This window comes from Talpa europaea (genome assembly GCF_964194135.1).
Source record: "Talpa europaea genome assembly, chromosome: 6".
In the NCBI taxonomy this organism is placed as follows: Eukaryota; Metazoa; Chordata; class Mammalia; order Eulipotyphla; family Talpidae; genus Talpa; species Talpa europaea.
Genome location: NC_140072.1, coordinates 25244558 through 25261469, shown reverse-complemented (window position 1 = coordinate 25261469; position 16912 = coordinate 25244558). Strand labels below are relative to the sequence as shown.

Sequence of the window (16912 nt, the reverse complement as noted above, 5' to 3'; positions counted from 1 at the left end):
CCAGCATCCCCCAAACTTGAAAGCAGTCCAGGGCCGTGAGGCTAGAGTGATGCCCCACATGGGAGCTGAGAAGAAAATGCGGGGGTGTCCCGGGGAGGTCCCTGGACAGAGAACAAGAGCCACAAGAAGAGCAGTTTGTTCCGAGTGCCAAGAGCAGGCCTAACCTGAGACAGAAAAGCAGAATACCAGCTCTGTGCCAGGGAATCCCCCAGAAGTTCTTATGAATGTTACCTTGTTTAATCCTCACAACTCTCCAGGAAAGCAGTAGAACCCCATTTTACCCATGAGGCTCAGAAGGGTTTGGGAAGCAGGCAGCTGTGTCCAGGCCAAGCCTGTCTGCATTTCAAGCTCAAGCTGGCGTCTCATGCCCTGCACACGGTGGTGGCAGTCTACCTGCCCTCAGTTTCAGCCAGACGGGAGCCAGGGCAGGAGGTCCCTGGAGGGTGCTTAGGAGAGGGACTAGGAGTCACTGTGCCTGAAACTCTGGGGCCTGGTCAGCTGGGGGTGTGGCTGGCAGAGCCCATGCCACAATGCTGACCACAACCAGGTGGCAGGTCTCGGAGCCTGGAACCACAGTCTCCCTCAATACTGTCCCGGGTTATCTCTGTCCTAAGGCCTGGCCCCATGGGCTCATGAGAACACCACAGAGCAAGGGAGCTGAACTTGAACCTTGTCTGAAGCCAGCCCTGCCTTCTGCGCCCCTCTCTGCAGTGGCTGCTGGTGAAGTGGAATGTGGCACAAACAGCAGAGAAATGAGAGGTCTCAGAACTGTTCTGTTTGCCCCCAGGTCAAGGCAGCAGGGCTTGTCAGAGAGCCCTCTGCCTGCGGATGTGCCTCGTCACACCAAGGACTTGGGACCATCACAGAGTTCAGAGCCATCAGCAACCGCAGCCAGCCTGCGGATACGCCGCAGGCTTGTCCCCATAAGGCTGTGAACTTGCAGGTTAAAGTGCTGACAGCACTTGCAGGCTCCACCATCCCTGCTGCTTAGCTGGGGGCAGCCTGTATGTATGCAGGTGGCCACGGAGCAGGGAGAGTTGTCCCGATGGTCTGCGCCGTCCTGAGCACTATGTCTGGGCCAGCTCCTGCCTTCAGGCAGGGTAGTGTCTGTCCACTCAGGCAAACACACCCTCAGAAGTACCCCAGGGGGCCCTTCTTCCTACTTCTCTCTGGGCCTCCCTCTCACCTTTGCTGACGCCTACTTCCTTCCCTGCCAGGAGCAGCACAGTTCACCCCTCTCTACCCCAGACAGGGTTCAGAGATCACAGGGAGGTCACACAGTAGGGGGTGGCTCCAGCAAATGAGGACACTGGGTGTTTCTCAGTGGCTGAGAGAGTGCTGATGAAAACCCCAGGATGTTGAGCCATTGTGGTAATTAGCTGATAGCGAATAGTCACCTGCTCGGCCCTGGGCACTCATGCAGGGACAGAAAGACTGGAAACTTCTCTCAGGTCCTCAGCCAAAGCTGCCCATGGGATTTCAAAGCCTGACCTCTCCCTCTCCTGCTTTCTCTCCCTTCTCCCTCACTGCTGCTTTGGGGTCACCAGGAGAGGCCTCACCTACCTGTCCCCCGATCACCTCCCAGCCAGTGTCTGCCGTACTGGTTCCAGTCCTGGACGTGGAGTGTGCTCTGGGCCTGGTGGGGAACAGCCTGGCCCTCTTCATCTTCTGCTTCCGCATACGGCCCTGGACCTCCAACACCGTGTTCCTGGTCAGCCTGGTGGTTGCTGACTTTCTCCTGATCATCAACCTGCCCCTGCGCATGGACTACTACTTTCTCCAGGAGAAGTGGCGCTTTGGGACCACTGCCTGCAACATCAACCTCTTCATGCTGTCCACCAACCGCTCAGCCAGTGTCGCCTTCCTCGCAGCCATCGCGCTCAACCGCTACCTGAAGGTGGTGTGGCCCCACCACGTGCTGAGCAAGGCCTCGGTGTGGGGGGCCACCCAGGTGGCCGGGGGCCTCTGGGGGGGCATCCTGTTCCTCAACGGGCATGTGCTCCTGAATACCCATTCCAACCATTCCTGCATAAGCTACCAGCTGGGCACAAACTCCTTGGCCTTGGTTCATTGGCACCGGGCACTGTTGATGTTGGAGTTCTTCCTGACGCTGGCACTCATACTCTTTGCCATCGTGAGCATTGGCCTCACCATCCGGCGCCGGGGCCTGGCAGGGCAGGCGGGCCCGCGGAGGGCCATGTGCATGCTGGCCACGGTGTTGGCGGTCTACATCATCTGTTTTTTGCCCACCATTGTGGTGGGCACGGCTCTGATGGTAGCCCTCCGCCTACGTGCCTGCCACGCCCTGCACATCTGCATGCAGCTTTTCCACGGCTCCATGGCCTTCACCTACCTCAACAGTGTCCTGGACCCTGTGCTCTACTGCTTCTCCAGCCCCAACTTCCTCCTCCAGGTCCGGGCACTGCTGGGCCTCACCCAGGGCTGGCAGGGCCCAGTCAGTGATGAGACCAACTACCAGCCCTCCTGCCAGAGCCGCAGCCAGAGCCAGGGCAAGAGAAGGAGCAGGAGTAGGAGCTGGAGCCGGAGCAGGCACAAGGAGGCCTCTAGGAAGGCCGAGGCTGCAGGGAAGCAGTAGCCAGGTGTCTGTCAGCAAGGCCCCTCCCAGGACTGGGGGTCTGCTACAGGGCCGCAGGGTGAGGACTGCCAGGCTTTGGCCAGGAGGGACATGGTCATTCCCTGGACTGCTGCCGACATGAGATGCCTCAACTGATTTTTGGATAAGGACATCTGCAGGAGCCAGGTGGGCAGCAGGGAGAGCAAGCGGCCTTGGCCTTACGGGGAGGGTGTCCCACCACCGTGCCCAGAGTGCAGGGGAGAGCATGGTGGTGGGTGTGGACCAGAGGACTCTGTGGGAGCTCCAACTCAGACCAAGGCCCACCACATGCCTGTCCCGGGTCATATGATTTCCATGAGAGCAGATGTTTTTCCTGCTTTAGAAATTGCATGGATGCATTTTGTGTGATCTCTTTCAATACTAATAAAACTTCTTTTTGAAAATATGTTTGTCTCAGCTCTTCGAAGGAAAACTGAGTAAATGTCTTCGGTTCCAATCCAGTGTTGAAGTCAGTAGGGTTTATTTATTTTTTTAATATTATTTTTAAATTTTTTTCTTTTAACATTTATCATTTTTTTTAATTTTTAGACAATATTTGCTTCCCCCACCCCCTCAGGTGTAGTCCCCATAGAATTTCCTTCCCCAAGGCACCCGTGCACCATCACCTCAGTCCCCTGTGCTCCTCCCTCCCTCCCTCTGATCCCTCTCCCTCCTCCTCCCCTGCAGGATGTCTCTTGTTTATAATTGTCTGTTTGGTGTCTTATTGGTGCCCCTATATTCCTGTTATATTGATATTGATATAAGACATCAATATTATATTGATGTCTTATTTGGTGCCCCTATATTCCTGCTATAAGTGAAACCATCTGATAGTTTTCTTTTTCCTTCTGGCTTATTTCACGGAGCATAATTCCTTCTAGCTCCATCCACGTTGCTGCAAATGGCATGAGTTCATCTTTTTGATTGCTGAAGGGGTCAGTAGGGTTTAAAGTATGTGCTCCAGAACTATAGTTCATCTCCCCAGTCCTTTACTTACCACATTTACTAAAAATAAATAAATAAATTAACTCTATTTGGTAAGGGAGTCCTCTGCGAGCTGCTCCCTGGCCCTCCTCTTCTGCCTCTCCCTGCAGACATCTGCTTGCTGCAGTCCTGCTGGACTCTGGCACCCCGGGATGTTGCCTGACCAGAGCAGATCCAAACCAAGAGGGAGAAGCACTTCTGAGGTCTGACGGCTCAGCATCCTGCCACATGGCACCCGGGAACACCCTGGGAAGTGTTGACCCGCCGGAGAACCCGGTCTCAGGTGCATGGTCATTGCTCCCCATCCAGTGAGCACAGTGACATCCATTGTCTTAGAATGTGATGGGTGACAGCTTGAGCTTAAAGTTGAATTTCAGAATGTTCATAGAAAAAAAACTAAACTTTTTCCCTTTATAAGCCTCCTTTGTCTGGCTGCTGTGAGAGAGAAGCCTGGGCTTAAAAATGTGTTCCTCCCTATTTTCTTGCCTTTCCCATCATACTCTGAATTTTCCCTTTCATCCCTCCTTCGCTTCTCCTTCCTTTTCCTGTCAGGCCATTTTTCAGATCTACCTCAAAGATACCTCAAGTTTGGTATCTGATAATATTGGTCCTGCCTCTTCCAGAGTGACCTTTTATTTTTAAGATGACTACAGACCTACTTTAGGTGTCTTTGGTACCGTTCTGAACAGTAACTTTAAAATGACACATCTTCCAGTGGTAAGAAGGGGGCGCGTCTCTGTAGATGAGTCTGCTGCTGTCACCACCCTCTGTCTCCCTCAGCCCCTAAAGCACTTGTTCCTTTTCCTCCTTCTTTTGGCCGTGCATGTTGGAGTTTGTAGAACTGGACCACTCCGCCTGGCTGTGGGATGGTGATGAGTGCCTGCCTCCTTGGGCAGATAGGATGTCTGCAGTGAAAGGGAGGAGACCTGAAGGGATCTTAAAAAGCTGGGCTCTCGGGGCATGAGGGCTTAGGGAGGGACAGAGGGTTGGACAGCTGGTTCTGGGAATAAAAACAAGCTCCTGGAGGCCCTTCCTGGTAGCGCAAGGAGTTAATACGCAACCTATGAATCTATCCACAGCCACTGCAGCATGAGTTCGATTCCTGGCCAGCCAGGGAGCAACCCACATGGTGCAGCAGACCTCTCCTGTCTCACCCGTTGCTCCCCTCAGCAGTGTATTTCAGTCAGTCTGCCTGTTCTCTTTCCCACTCTGTCTCTGGTGAATCCTTTCACTACCCCCCCATACCTCTGGCCTGTACCCCAGTTCTTGTATGCATAAATAAATAAATCTTAAAAAAAAAAAACAAAAAAACCAAGCTCCTGGAGAACATATAGGGCCACTGGACAAGCAGCCCAAAAGAGACCTGGAGAGTCAGGCAGTGACAGATCTGGGGCAGCAGCTGTCCCCGAGCTTGGGGGGAGGAGAGCATCACCCAGCCTGACAGCTAACTAAGCCACTGTCCCAGCAAAGCACAGCATAAAACCAGGCCTCATTTCCAGAAATTTATTGGAAACACGATACAAATTGATTAGTAGATGGCATCTACGTACAGACAGACAGTCCACACACTGTAATAACACACTCTGAATGAATTATCCTAGGGAAACACTCATGACCACTGATGCATGGACTGGGTTAGTGTTCCCTGGCAGGGAAAACCAGAGACTGGGGAGGGGTGGACAGAAAACTGGGACATGGCTTTCCTGAGGGGAACGGGGAGGTGGGGGTGCTAAGTGGGTAAATTCTCCCAAAGGAAAACAAGGACAACTGTTAAGAATCAAGGCTTTCTCCTCCCTCCCGCTCTAGGTAGGGTGAAAGAGAATCCACAAAACCCAAAGGGCAGCTCCTCCCTCCACCCTCACCAGACCTTACAAAGGCATGGGCAAAAACATCACACTCAGACATGAGACAGAGAAGACCAAGGCCACACAGGCCTGGACCTGCTTGCCCTCAGAAGTGGTCTCTCCTCCCTGCTCTGCTCTGAGTGGTGGTGGGGGGTGGGGTAGGTGCTGCAGAACCTGCCCCACCTCCCGGGTCAGCTGCTTCCAGCTGGAGTTAGCTAATAAGGAGGTTTTTGGCAGGGATCTGGACTCTTCATGGATGCAGCAACAGTCCCCCACCACCCAGATGACCTCTGCAGGCCAGGTCCTGTCCAGTCACCCTGCCTCCCAGAGTTGCCCCACAGCCTCTCCCAAGTCCCATCAGCCTCAAGGGTGGTGGCTGCCTGCTACTGTTTTCCATCTCCGGATTGCCCCTCAGGCTCCAGCTTTGCCTCTCAGCTCTTGTTTGCCTCAAACAGCTCTTTGGATTGCAGTCCCCTCTGTTTTAAACATTGAGACTGACTTCTGCTTTCCTGGCTGGATGCTGACTGATAGAAACTGGGCTGTGGGCAAGACAGAATGGTGAGAGGTGTGCTGAAAACCGTCTGTCCTCCTCCCTTGCTCTGCCTCTAGGACAGGGAAGATGCTTACAGAGCTTCTGCCTCCTCACCCACGGGAGCCCAGCCCAGGCTCAGCACAGCACCCACTGGACACATCTGCAGTGGGCCAGGCAGACAGGCTGCATGTTCCCCACCAGCTCACTGCACAAGGGTGACATGCCACTGACACACACCATGGTGACGTGGTGGCCCCATGCAGGGCCTGGCTGGGACAGCTCAGAATGGCAAAGGCTAGTATTAAAGGCTCCTTGGCATCCTCTCTCCATCTCCTGGAATGTCCAATCAGAATGCAAGGGGACTTTCCAAAGATGAAGCGACAGTGTGAGATCTAAGCCAACATCTTGCTCACTGGAGGACAGAAGTGTAGAGCCAGGAGCTCAAGCTACAAGGTGAAGAGGGGGCTGTCTCAGTACATGAGGCTGCACGTGTCCCAAAGCTAAACGTAAACTGGAAACAGGGAGAGCCTCTCCCTGTCTCTCCTCAGAACTGGCCTGGTCCCAGGCACTAAATTTCCAGGTCCTGGATAAGGAGGGCCTCTCCCAAGACAGAGAAGCTGGCAGCAGAGGTACAAGCAGCCCACTGCTACTCTGATCAACAGTCTCCACACACATGGGTTAGGAAAGCAGAAGGGCGAGGGAATCATTCCACCATCTACAGGGATGACAAACACAGGGCAGGGGGGCAGAGAGACAGCTGTGCCATGTCTCTGTCACTAGAGAACACAGCACATAGCAGTGAAGGGAAGAACCAGTTGCCCCCTCCCCCTGGGTCTTTCTGGAAGGGCTTCTCAGTGGGGACTCCTGAGGGCAATGGCTGCTCCCCACTTGGGCTCCCTGAGCAGCTCCCACCCGGGCCCCAGCCAAGACACAGAACGGCTCCAAGAATTGGCAGAGGCAGGAACATTCCCCCAATCACCCCCGCAAAAGCCTAAGATGAGAACCAACTCCTCCTCAGAAGAGAAGCCACAATGACTGCAATATTGGCAGAAGAAAAGGCAGTTTGAGCTGAAAGCATCGCCTTCAGCCACCATAAATCACATTCTTTTCTATGCGAACCTAGCCCTGGAGGATCCGGACTCCTGGAGTGTCACCATCATTTTAATGATATTTTACTGTGCTTTGGAGGTGGGGGGAGTGTCAATTCAACTGCAGCCACTCTCCTGCAACTACCTGGCTATTCAGGGTGCCTGCTATCAGCCATCCAGGTGCCTCCCAGGTGCAGACCCTGGGAACAGCTGGGAGGCCAGACTCTAGGACTATGATCCTGTGCCCTACAACCTGTTTCTGCAAAATAGGGGAGTAGCCAGACTCACATCTGCTCTGGGAGCCAATGGAGCACTAAGTTTTTCCTATTCCTGCAGCTGTGTGCAGTCACAGGCAGCCAGTCTATGATGCCAGCAAGAGTTGGTGCCCAGGGCACATAGGAAGAGCCCAAATTAGCAGACACTGGGCTACAGCAGCTCTCCTGGGCTCACAGAAACCTCTGGGTATGAAGGGCAGGGGCGTCATACCCATACACACAGGTTCACCTGCAAACACAGTTCTCTCACTCCACCCTCTGAGGCCAAATACATTCCATCTGCTTAGAAGAACCTGGCTGAGCTGCGACCAAGGGTAGGACCAATCTGAGTGTGGCTCCTCGCGGCCAGCCTGGCTGCCTGTGACAGGGCGGAACAAAGTGCCTCGCCAGGCTTGGCTTGGTTCAAACACCTGCTCTGGCCACAGCAGTCGGGGAGCAAGCAGGTCCCAGCAGAACCCCGAGCTCTCCTCACTGACACAAAACAGATGCCATGGGGCTTCACAGGCTTATCAAACAAAGACAGTTTCGTCAGAACATCAGGTAATTCTGTACCTTGGACGGCTGGGGGAGGAGGGGCCCATGGATGCAGGAGGCGAAGAACGAAATTTCCCCATTGAAAAAAAAACTACGAAGCCTATTGAGAAAAAGCCAAGTGACAGTAACAGCAAAGTTGGGGGGAAAAATCAGGAACTGCATAAACACTGGCACATTTCTTAAGAAAAATCCATTGAGAAAGATGCCATGTCCCTCCTGTACACAATCCTACGGCTTACACGAGAGCTGAGCTGACACATGCAGGGCAGCAGCGGCGCTCAGCTCTCAGCAGCACCACTGCCCGGGGTGCAGAGCGCTGGAGAAGGGAGGGAGCAGAGTGGCTCTCACCACCCCTCAATTCTCAGGCAGGTCCCCCTCTGAACAGCGAGGTCTCTGGGAGGAAAGCGAGGTGACATGATTCACATGTGGAGATGCAGCTTTTGGGACGTGCACTCCTACAGTCTCATCCCCGGCCCCAGCGGGTCTACATGGGGCACGCGCTGAAATGTGCTGGGAATGGGCTGCCTCCTGCCCAGGCATGGCTTGAACATCAGCAGGATGTGTAGCAAGTCTTGGATTATAGGATGAAACAGGCATAGCTCAGTCTGACACACAGCATGTGAGTTCTGGAAAAGGAAAGAGACCGGGTCACAGTTACACGAGTCCCAGGGCAGAGGCAAGAGGAGAGGAAAATGGAGTCAGCCCTCCCGCCACTAGCATCACAGCCTTCAAGGAAAGGATGCTGGGAGTTAATTAAGTCAAATGAAAATTCACAATACAGTCTAAGACTGGAACTGAGTCAAGCTTCATCGAGGCCAAGGAATTAGGTAAGTGGCACAGAAGTATCTCAGAAGCTGGGTCTCAGCTGGGCGGGATTAGTGGTCACTGGCAAGGTGCTGCACCAGCTTCAGGAACTTCTCTGATACGGAAGAGTGGGAAGCAATTGGCCTTCAGGAGGCACAACCTGGCCTGTGTGACCACAATCAGTCTAGTGACGTGGGCACGCAGAGTCAGTCTAGAAACACACTGTCCTACAGGAGGGGAGCAGACTTCAATACCCACAGTGTCACAGTCCTCAGTCTCACGCCCTCCATTTCCCCCGAAGACCTTCAACTCTCCTGCCCCAGAGCTGGGCATCTACAGACTCATAAGAAAAGAGTAAATGAAAAGCAGAAGAAGCCTGCAAACCGTATCATCACCATCTGGTGTTACTCAGCAGGTCTTGAAACCTTTCACTTGGTTATTAGGAAAGCGGCTTGGAGGGAAGCGAGGGGTGTTTACTGAGATGGGGTCGGGTGCCCCAGCACAGAGAGCTCAGACAGTCTCGCCCAAACAGGAGAGGATGTGGGAACGCTCACCTTCACAGCCTCCCGCCATCCTGAGGAGGGTCTGCAGGATGGAGCAGAGCTGCTCCTTCACTTCATGAGCCTTTCTAGAATAGGGGAGATATATACACACAGCCTGGTATTTGATAGGGCTCAGCAAATATGTTTTATATAAAAACCCAGATAACTCAGTTCAGGATTCAGGCTAACCTTTGCTTTATTGAACCTACTGCAGATTATGTACACTTCCTTATTTAAGTTTCACCAGAACCTAGTGAGGGTCATAAAGTTTAGGAACTTGTTCATGGATACACAGTAATTGAAAGAGTCAGCATTAGAACCCAGATCTTATTGGTCAAGTTTTTCCTATTTTACCAAGTGGCCTGTTCTGCCCCTCGCCCAGTATTCTGCTAACAGCTAACAATGGCATGCCATATTAATTGCTCCCTAAATTAATGGTTATGTAGGTGTCAGCATCTCTCAGAATCTTTTTTTATTTTTTTTAAATATTTATTTTATTTATTTATACAAGCACTGGGTACTGTCGGAAGCACGGGAGGGTGAGAGAATTCACCAGAGCCAGAGCAGGGAGCAGAACAGGCAGACTGACGAAGTACACTGTTGAGAGGAGCAGCGGGTGGCAGGAGAGGTCTGTGTGCCATGTGGGACCCTCGCCAGCGACCGGGGATTGAACCAGCGCTGCAGAGGCTGCGAGCAGCTTCGCAACCCAGTGCTCAACCGCTGCGCCAACAGGGAAGCCCCTTTTTTCATTTTTTGAAGGGGCGCTCTGCCATTCATTTATTTGTACAAACCCTATGGAATGAAACCATCTGCCAGAACGGCCACTTGTATTAGTTTTCCAAGTTTCTGACATGCCATGGTAAGTTGTGCTTTCTTCTATGTGTGCAAAACTTACCAGCTCCAGTTTCAAAAGCAACCACTTCTTCTGGCAGCTCAGGGCCTGGTTCACACCTGCCTTCTCCACACTGGTCAGGTTTTAAGTTGAGACCTGTCACCTTTCTGCATTCCAGACTGAAGACTCCCAGTGCTTACTACCTGCTCTTTAAGGCTATCACTATCCCCTTGTCCTGCTCAGAGCTCCCTCAGCTTCACTTCATTTGCTTGAAGAAAGGAATCAGAGCCATATACAGAGCCCCAAAAGTGGAAGCTCCCAGCATGAGAGACTGGCAGAGGTTCCCATGCTGATTCCCAGGTTTCCTTCCTAGACAATATAGCCCAAGTCATTCCCTTTTTGTTTAGAAATAAATTCTCAACTGCATTAATCTACATTTGCTACTTTTGTTTATACTAATCCCAATTCGCAAGCACTTATTTTTCCTTTTATAAAATTGTCCTTGTTGGTTTGACTACTCAGAAATATTTGGAGTCTATGGATTTGGAGATTCTATGATTCTAACCAACCAATGTGATGAAAGCAATCTTTGTTATGGTTTCTAGGTGCTGGCTTCTATGTAAACTTCCCTTCTTCTGAAACCCTGAGGAAAAGCCACCATCAGAATTTGGAGGCTAGAAAGCAGACAGACAAGTGGTCATGGACTATGCACTCAAGAAAGCTACCCTGAAACTGGTAATTTAGCCAAGCCCAATTTGCCCAAAGAACCCTCAAAGGGCACAGGCATTGACCCCAGTTACCTCTGGAAGTGGGGCAGAGGATGAGTTGAAGGCTGTTGAAGAAGCAGCTGGACCCTACTAGCTCTCCTGACTCCATACCCTTAGGTAACATCTACTTCTTACAAGTCTGAGTGTCTATTCTCTGAAGACAAATGAGACACTGGGCACCAAGCACAGCCGAGGGCAGGGCTACCAATTCCAAAACTGAGTGATCAAGTGAGCATATGCCTACTGAATGGTAAGACCATCAGTCTGTACTGAGTTCCCAGAAAGCAGGCAGCCAAACCTTTACCCTCTGGGGAAGAGATGGTGCTATGATCTGAATGTGTGGGCTGCCTACAAAATTCATAGGTCAAAATCTTAATGCCAAAAGTGAGCATATTATGAGGTGAGGCTTTTAGGAGGTGCTTGAGTCATGAGGGTAGAAACTTCATAAACAATTAGAGTTCTTACCAAAGAGACCCTACAGAGCCCCCAGCCCCTTCCACCATGTAAGGACACAGGGAGAAGTCAGCAACCACAACAGGTCTTCACCCAAACCTGGCTAACTGACACACAGATTTTAGACTTCCCAGCTTTCAAAATTATAAGAAATACGTTTCTGCTGTTTATAAACCACCTAGATTGTAATATTTTGTTATAGCACCATGAACAGATGAAGACAGACAGCAACAATTTTTTCTGGGTAATATGATCAGCACATGAAAAAGACATAACGATACTGCTATTTGGGCCACCCAACAAATACCAATAGCCAGATTACCATGACACGCACTACAGGCTCCACCCACAAGCCTGAGCACTGAGCTACCACTCTGATTTTTGTATCTTATTCTTAAACATTATCAGACAACCAAAGGTTACCAGGAATAAACCCTTGAACACAAAAGTTAGAGAACAAATAAATAATAAAGAACACAAATAGGAGGAAACAGATTATTCATGGAGAATATTTTTAAAAACCATACTATCATTAGTATCTCCAGAGAAGTAAGAAAGAACATAGTATCCATGAAATACAAATAGTATACTATTTTTTTAAAAATTAACAAAACCAAATGGAGGTGGCAGGGAGCCCAAAGAAGGACTGAGAAGTTCTGCTTCCTACAATGGTAGGTTCATTGGTATTGGACTAACCCTGTACCAGTAACAGTGATAAAATGTGGTTAAAAGAGAAAAACAGCTGTTTGAAGTTACTGGAGATCAACCTAAATTAGGCAAACACAGCAGGAGACAAAAAGATACAACCTGTGAAAAAAGTTGACATTATGTGAGATCCACTCTTTATTGGCTTTTCCCTTATGAGCACTTCCATACAGTATAGAAGGCTGTAGTTCAAGGAGAAAGCTGCAGTTTAATTGGGCTGAGGAATCAGGGAGAGGTCAGTATGAGGCTGCCATGAAGCTGAGAATTGAGGGAGGAGATGCTGGAAAGGAAGGAAACAGATGGGGGATCCCTCAAATCTACATAAACATTGCCATCAAATCACTGGCTGATTACTGAACTATGCATGTACAATAAGATTCCAGAGAGCTCAGTGGAAAAATTAGCTGAAAGGCTAACAGTTAAGCAGCAAGGCCAGACGCTGCCCAGTACTGGGAAGACAAAGTTTGGAATTCAAGTTCTACCAAGTGAGAAGGGCTAGCAAACTATGCATTATTTCCACTGAAATCCCATGGGACTAAGAAGTAGACTAAACTAATAAAGTTTTAAACCAACCCTCCACAAAATCAAGGCAATCTACCAATTTAACTGCTTGCTAGAACAAAACTCAACACTGCAGAGGAACATAATAGAATTCAGTGTCTCTACAACTTATTATTCACACAGACCAGTGTTCACTAAAAATTAGACAAGGGAAGCAAGAAAATATGACCTCTAATCAAAAGAAAAAAAATATTGTTTTTATGATTAATGAATGATTCAGATGGTAGAATTGGCAGATACCGTTTTTAAATAGTTACTATGTTAAAGAATTTTTGGTAAAAGATGGATGTAATGGGCCTCCCCGGTGGCGCAGCGGTTGAGCACTGGGTTGCGAAGCTGCCCTTGGCCTCTGCGGCGCCGGTTCGATCCCCGGCTGCTCCCAGGCCACCGGAGGAGGGTCCCACATGGCGTGCATACCTCTCCTGCCGCCCGCTGCTCCCCTCAGCAGTGTACTTCGGTCCTTCTGCCTGTTCTGCTCCCCACTCTGGCTCTGGTGAATTCTCTCACCCTCCCGCGCTTCTGACTGTACCCAGTGCATGTACAAACAAAAACGAACAAATGAATAAATAAATAAATAAAACATGCCTCTATAAAAAAAAAAAAAGATGGATGTAATGGGTGACAAGATAATGTGTTTTAGAAGAAATAGAAAAGAACTAAATGGAAATTCTAAAAATGAAAAAATACAAAACCAGAAGTGAACAATTTGTTGGAATCAGTGAACTTGAAGATAGAGCTCTAAAAAGTATTCAGATTATATACTGTACTGTATATTCAATTCATATAAAATTGTAGAAAATGTAAACTACTAAAAAAAAGAAAAAAAAGGAAACAACTCTATGGTAACAAAAAGCAGGTCAGTAGTCCCCTGCTATGAGGTGGTAGAGATGGGGAGCAGCAGGTGGGTGGCTTATAAAATGTGACAAGGAAATTTTTTTAGAGTGATGAGGAATTTTACCATCTTGATTGTGGTGATGGTTTCCTGGTGTATACATGTGAAACTTACCAGATTTTACATTTAAAGTTTGTATAGCTTACTAAATCTCAAGTATGACTCAATATAGTTATTAAAAAAAGAAATGATCATGGACTATGACTTAGGAGGGTTTTTATAAACTTGTACTGCAACAACATGTTGGCTTTAGTGGTGCTCTAAGAATCACTATTATAAATTTAATAAAACAAGAAAGAATCATTAAAAAATTAAAAACAAGGGGGGAAAAAGTATGTGGTCAAATTAATATCTGACAGAAAAAGATCTCAAGACATGAGTGTTAAGAGAAGTTTTTCACAGTAATACGGTCAAAAAGGCATAAATATTCAATCACAGAATTTCAAATACGTGAAGCGAAATTGTCTAAATGGAGAAATGAGCAAATCTGTTTGAAATATAACATTTAGAATGTCTCCCACAAAGTAGAGTAAAAAGACACAGAGAAAGAAAACTGGACAGTCATAAGAAGAATATCAGGGGGGCCTCCCTAGTGGTGGAAGGGGTTGAACGCAGCCCTGTGAAACTGTCCACAGCCTCTGCAACGTGAGTTCGATCCCCGGGCAGCTACCCACATGGCACAGCAGACCTCTCCTGACTCGCCCTACTGCTCCCATCAGCAGTGTATTTCAGTCAGTCTGCCTGTTCTGTACCCCACTCTGTCTCTGGTGAATCCTCTCACCCTCCCGCACATCTGGCCTGTACCCCAGTTCTTGTAATCATAAGTAAATAAATATAAAAAGAAGAAGAATATTAGGGGTTCAGGGCAGAAGATCCACTATCCTAACTTGCTTTTTCTGCTGTATGCCTGTCTCAGATGCCTGAAATGTAGTCAGTCCTGTGGTCTTACTCTAACTGATTGCACCAGAGGGGCTTCTATAGATACTCAATGAAGTTGCAGTCAGACTATCATGCAGAGACTTTTCATATATCTTCTCCAACTAACAAAGCTGCCTTCAAGCTTGCACCTCAGTTTCACATTATTTACCATTCACATTAATTTCTATGCTAAAATTTGCTGATAAAAATAAATATTTGGTTGAGGGAAGAAAACGCACAGATTACAGCTGAGATATTTTCTGAGTTTAAAGAGTGCTCAGTCATCTGGAAGGAAAAACAGAACACAGGGAAAGAATACAACAGTGAGCGTGGTTGGGAAACTTAAAATGAACCCAGTGGGATCCTGAAATCAACCAAAGCATGCCATTTCCACTGTCCTGGGAGCTCTGCAGATTCTGAAGACTTCTCCTCATTTCCTTACAGGGACCCAAAGAGATGGCTCAGGGGGATGTCAAAATCAATTGGTTTCAAAAAAATAATCAGTTGGTTTCTGGGGTTAGTCTTTACTTCCCTGGAGCATAAAGACCCAATGCTGATGTTCCAGTGACTTACTCAGACAACTGTGCCTGGTGTTTTGATGGATGAATCAAGCCTCTTCTAAGGAATAGTTGTTTCTCAAGGACTCATTACTTCCCTCTCCTGTCTTATTTCTTTGCCCTTCCCAAAATTTACCCCCCTCCAAAAAAACTTGAGACCCAGCTTTCAAGTCAGAGGTTCACTTTCAAAGACTCCCCCTGTGCATGTTTCTGAGAATGGGATCACATAGGGATAGGTGGACTTAAAGATTGTAATGACCGCTGCATGTAAACTTATCAAGGAGGTCAAAGCTGGTTCTTACAGCTGAGGACCCTTGAATAACTATCATGAACTTCTGTCATTCTTCTAAGACCTCTATATTGCTGAGAGACCTGAGACATCTAGGCCTTTTTCAGTTCATACACTAATATTTTCATCAGGGACAGGATAGAAATGTTCTCTTGGAGAAACTGCAATATTAATAAACCCAGAAATGGCCCCAAGGTGGCCAATTTGACATCTTTCCAAAGTATTCCAAAACACCAAGTTGTTGATTATTCATACCTAATGTACTTGGGGGCCCAATGCTATGTCTTCTCCATGTGAAATAATACCCACTGCCCTCAAATGATGCCTCAATAGCCCTGAAACTCTCTAGACGTATTGGGTACTCTGCTACAATTGCTTCACGATCAATAAGCCCTGGGGCCATAATGATCCATTATAAAACTCAGGCATCTTTACTTATTTAACTTAGTTATAACATTATACTTTGAGACAAGGGGACCAGGGGCAAGTGTAAGGACACTTGATGTTCTTCCATAAAAATTGTTTAAGAAAAATTTTTAAATCAGATTTTTTTTAAATGGTACAAAATTTATAACAGAAGGCAGCCTGGGCCTAAGCATGCCTATGAGTGCCATCAGCTGTTCCTGGCTGTCTATTTTTATTGGGATTTGTGAAGACAGCAGATGCATTCCCAGAGCTCTCTCACTGTTACAATGGCCCTCACCACCACCCGTTTCCCAGGGTTGGGATGCAAACAGTTGGAGCTGTTGAATCACTGATTTCAGAAACAAGTCATCAAAAGGACAATCTTCACACCATGGATCATAATATTGTACTTCGAGGCATTCACGTTAGATATCCTCTTCATGGGAGACTTAGAGAAATGGGATTACTCAGTGCAGAAAACAAGTGAGAATCACTAGATCCACAGTGGACTCTCATACGCCAGGTGAACTCACTATTAGCTGAATATTTTTTCTGGTACTTTGAGTTCACCTGGAAACTCAAGATTAGTTGGGATCCTATATTCTGAGAAAATAAGAAACAGATACATTATCCCAAGGAAAAGGTCCACTGGGAATACACAGTGGGGATAATTCCTAAAATATGTGTTTCTGCTACATTCTTGCCTCCACATTCATCCATCTAAAGTCAGCTTCATGTTGCTGGGCCTGGAGTCTGCAAGCATTTCTCCTCTGGAATCTGGGCCCTCTTACAACAGTAGGGCTGCCCTAGGGAAACCACAAGGCTGGAAGCAGGAGAAGGGACTTGCTCCTTCCTGTTCATGTTAGGGTCACCCCAAGTAGCCTGGAGTTTATTTCCAGTTCCCAGCTTCACTTCACATTTCCAGAACAGCCTCAAAAGGGCACCGCCCTCTCCCCAGGGGTCTAAGTTCCTGAGTTCCTATTCTGAGGGGGCCTCCCTGAGCTTCTAACTTGAGATAATTCCAACTTCATTTTGCCCTCCCAACCGTAGGGATGGTGGCTGCTTCCTGTTTCTTCCCCACTCCCTTCTCCCTATTACCTAATCTGTTCCCCCATACTTGTCACATTGATTTCTTAAATTAAATTAGCTGTTAAAATAACATATAGTTTCTCCTTTGTTGACTAATACAGCACATTCGAGAGCCACCACCTCATTTATACCAATGGTTAAAACGGCAAACTGTGAGATTCTGAATCACATCTGAGTGGGCATCTCAATCCATTCATGTCATTGCTGGTAACTGGAAAATTTAGTTC

General features: G+C 48.3%; 1 protein-coding gene across 1 annotated transcript; it reads left to right on the top strand.

Annotated features, from left to right (window-relative positions):
* Positions 1 to 1417: 1417 nt before the first annotated feature.
* Positions 1418 to 2596, top strand: OXER1 (oxoeicosanoid receptor 1; the record flags this gene model as incomplete). Its single annotated transcript, XM_084234778.1, has 1 exon — positions 1418 to 2596. One exon carries the CDS (start codon positions 1418 to 1420, stop codon positions 2594 to 2596), a length of 1179 nt encoding a protein of 392 aa, XP_084090904.1.
* Between the last annotated feature and the right edge of the window lie 14316 nt (positions 2597 to 16912).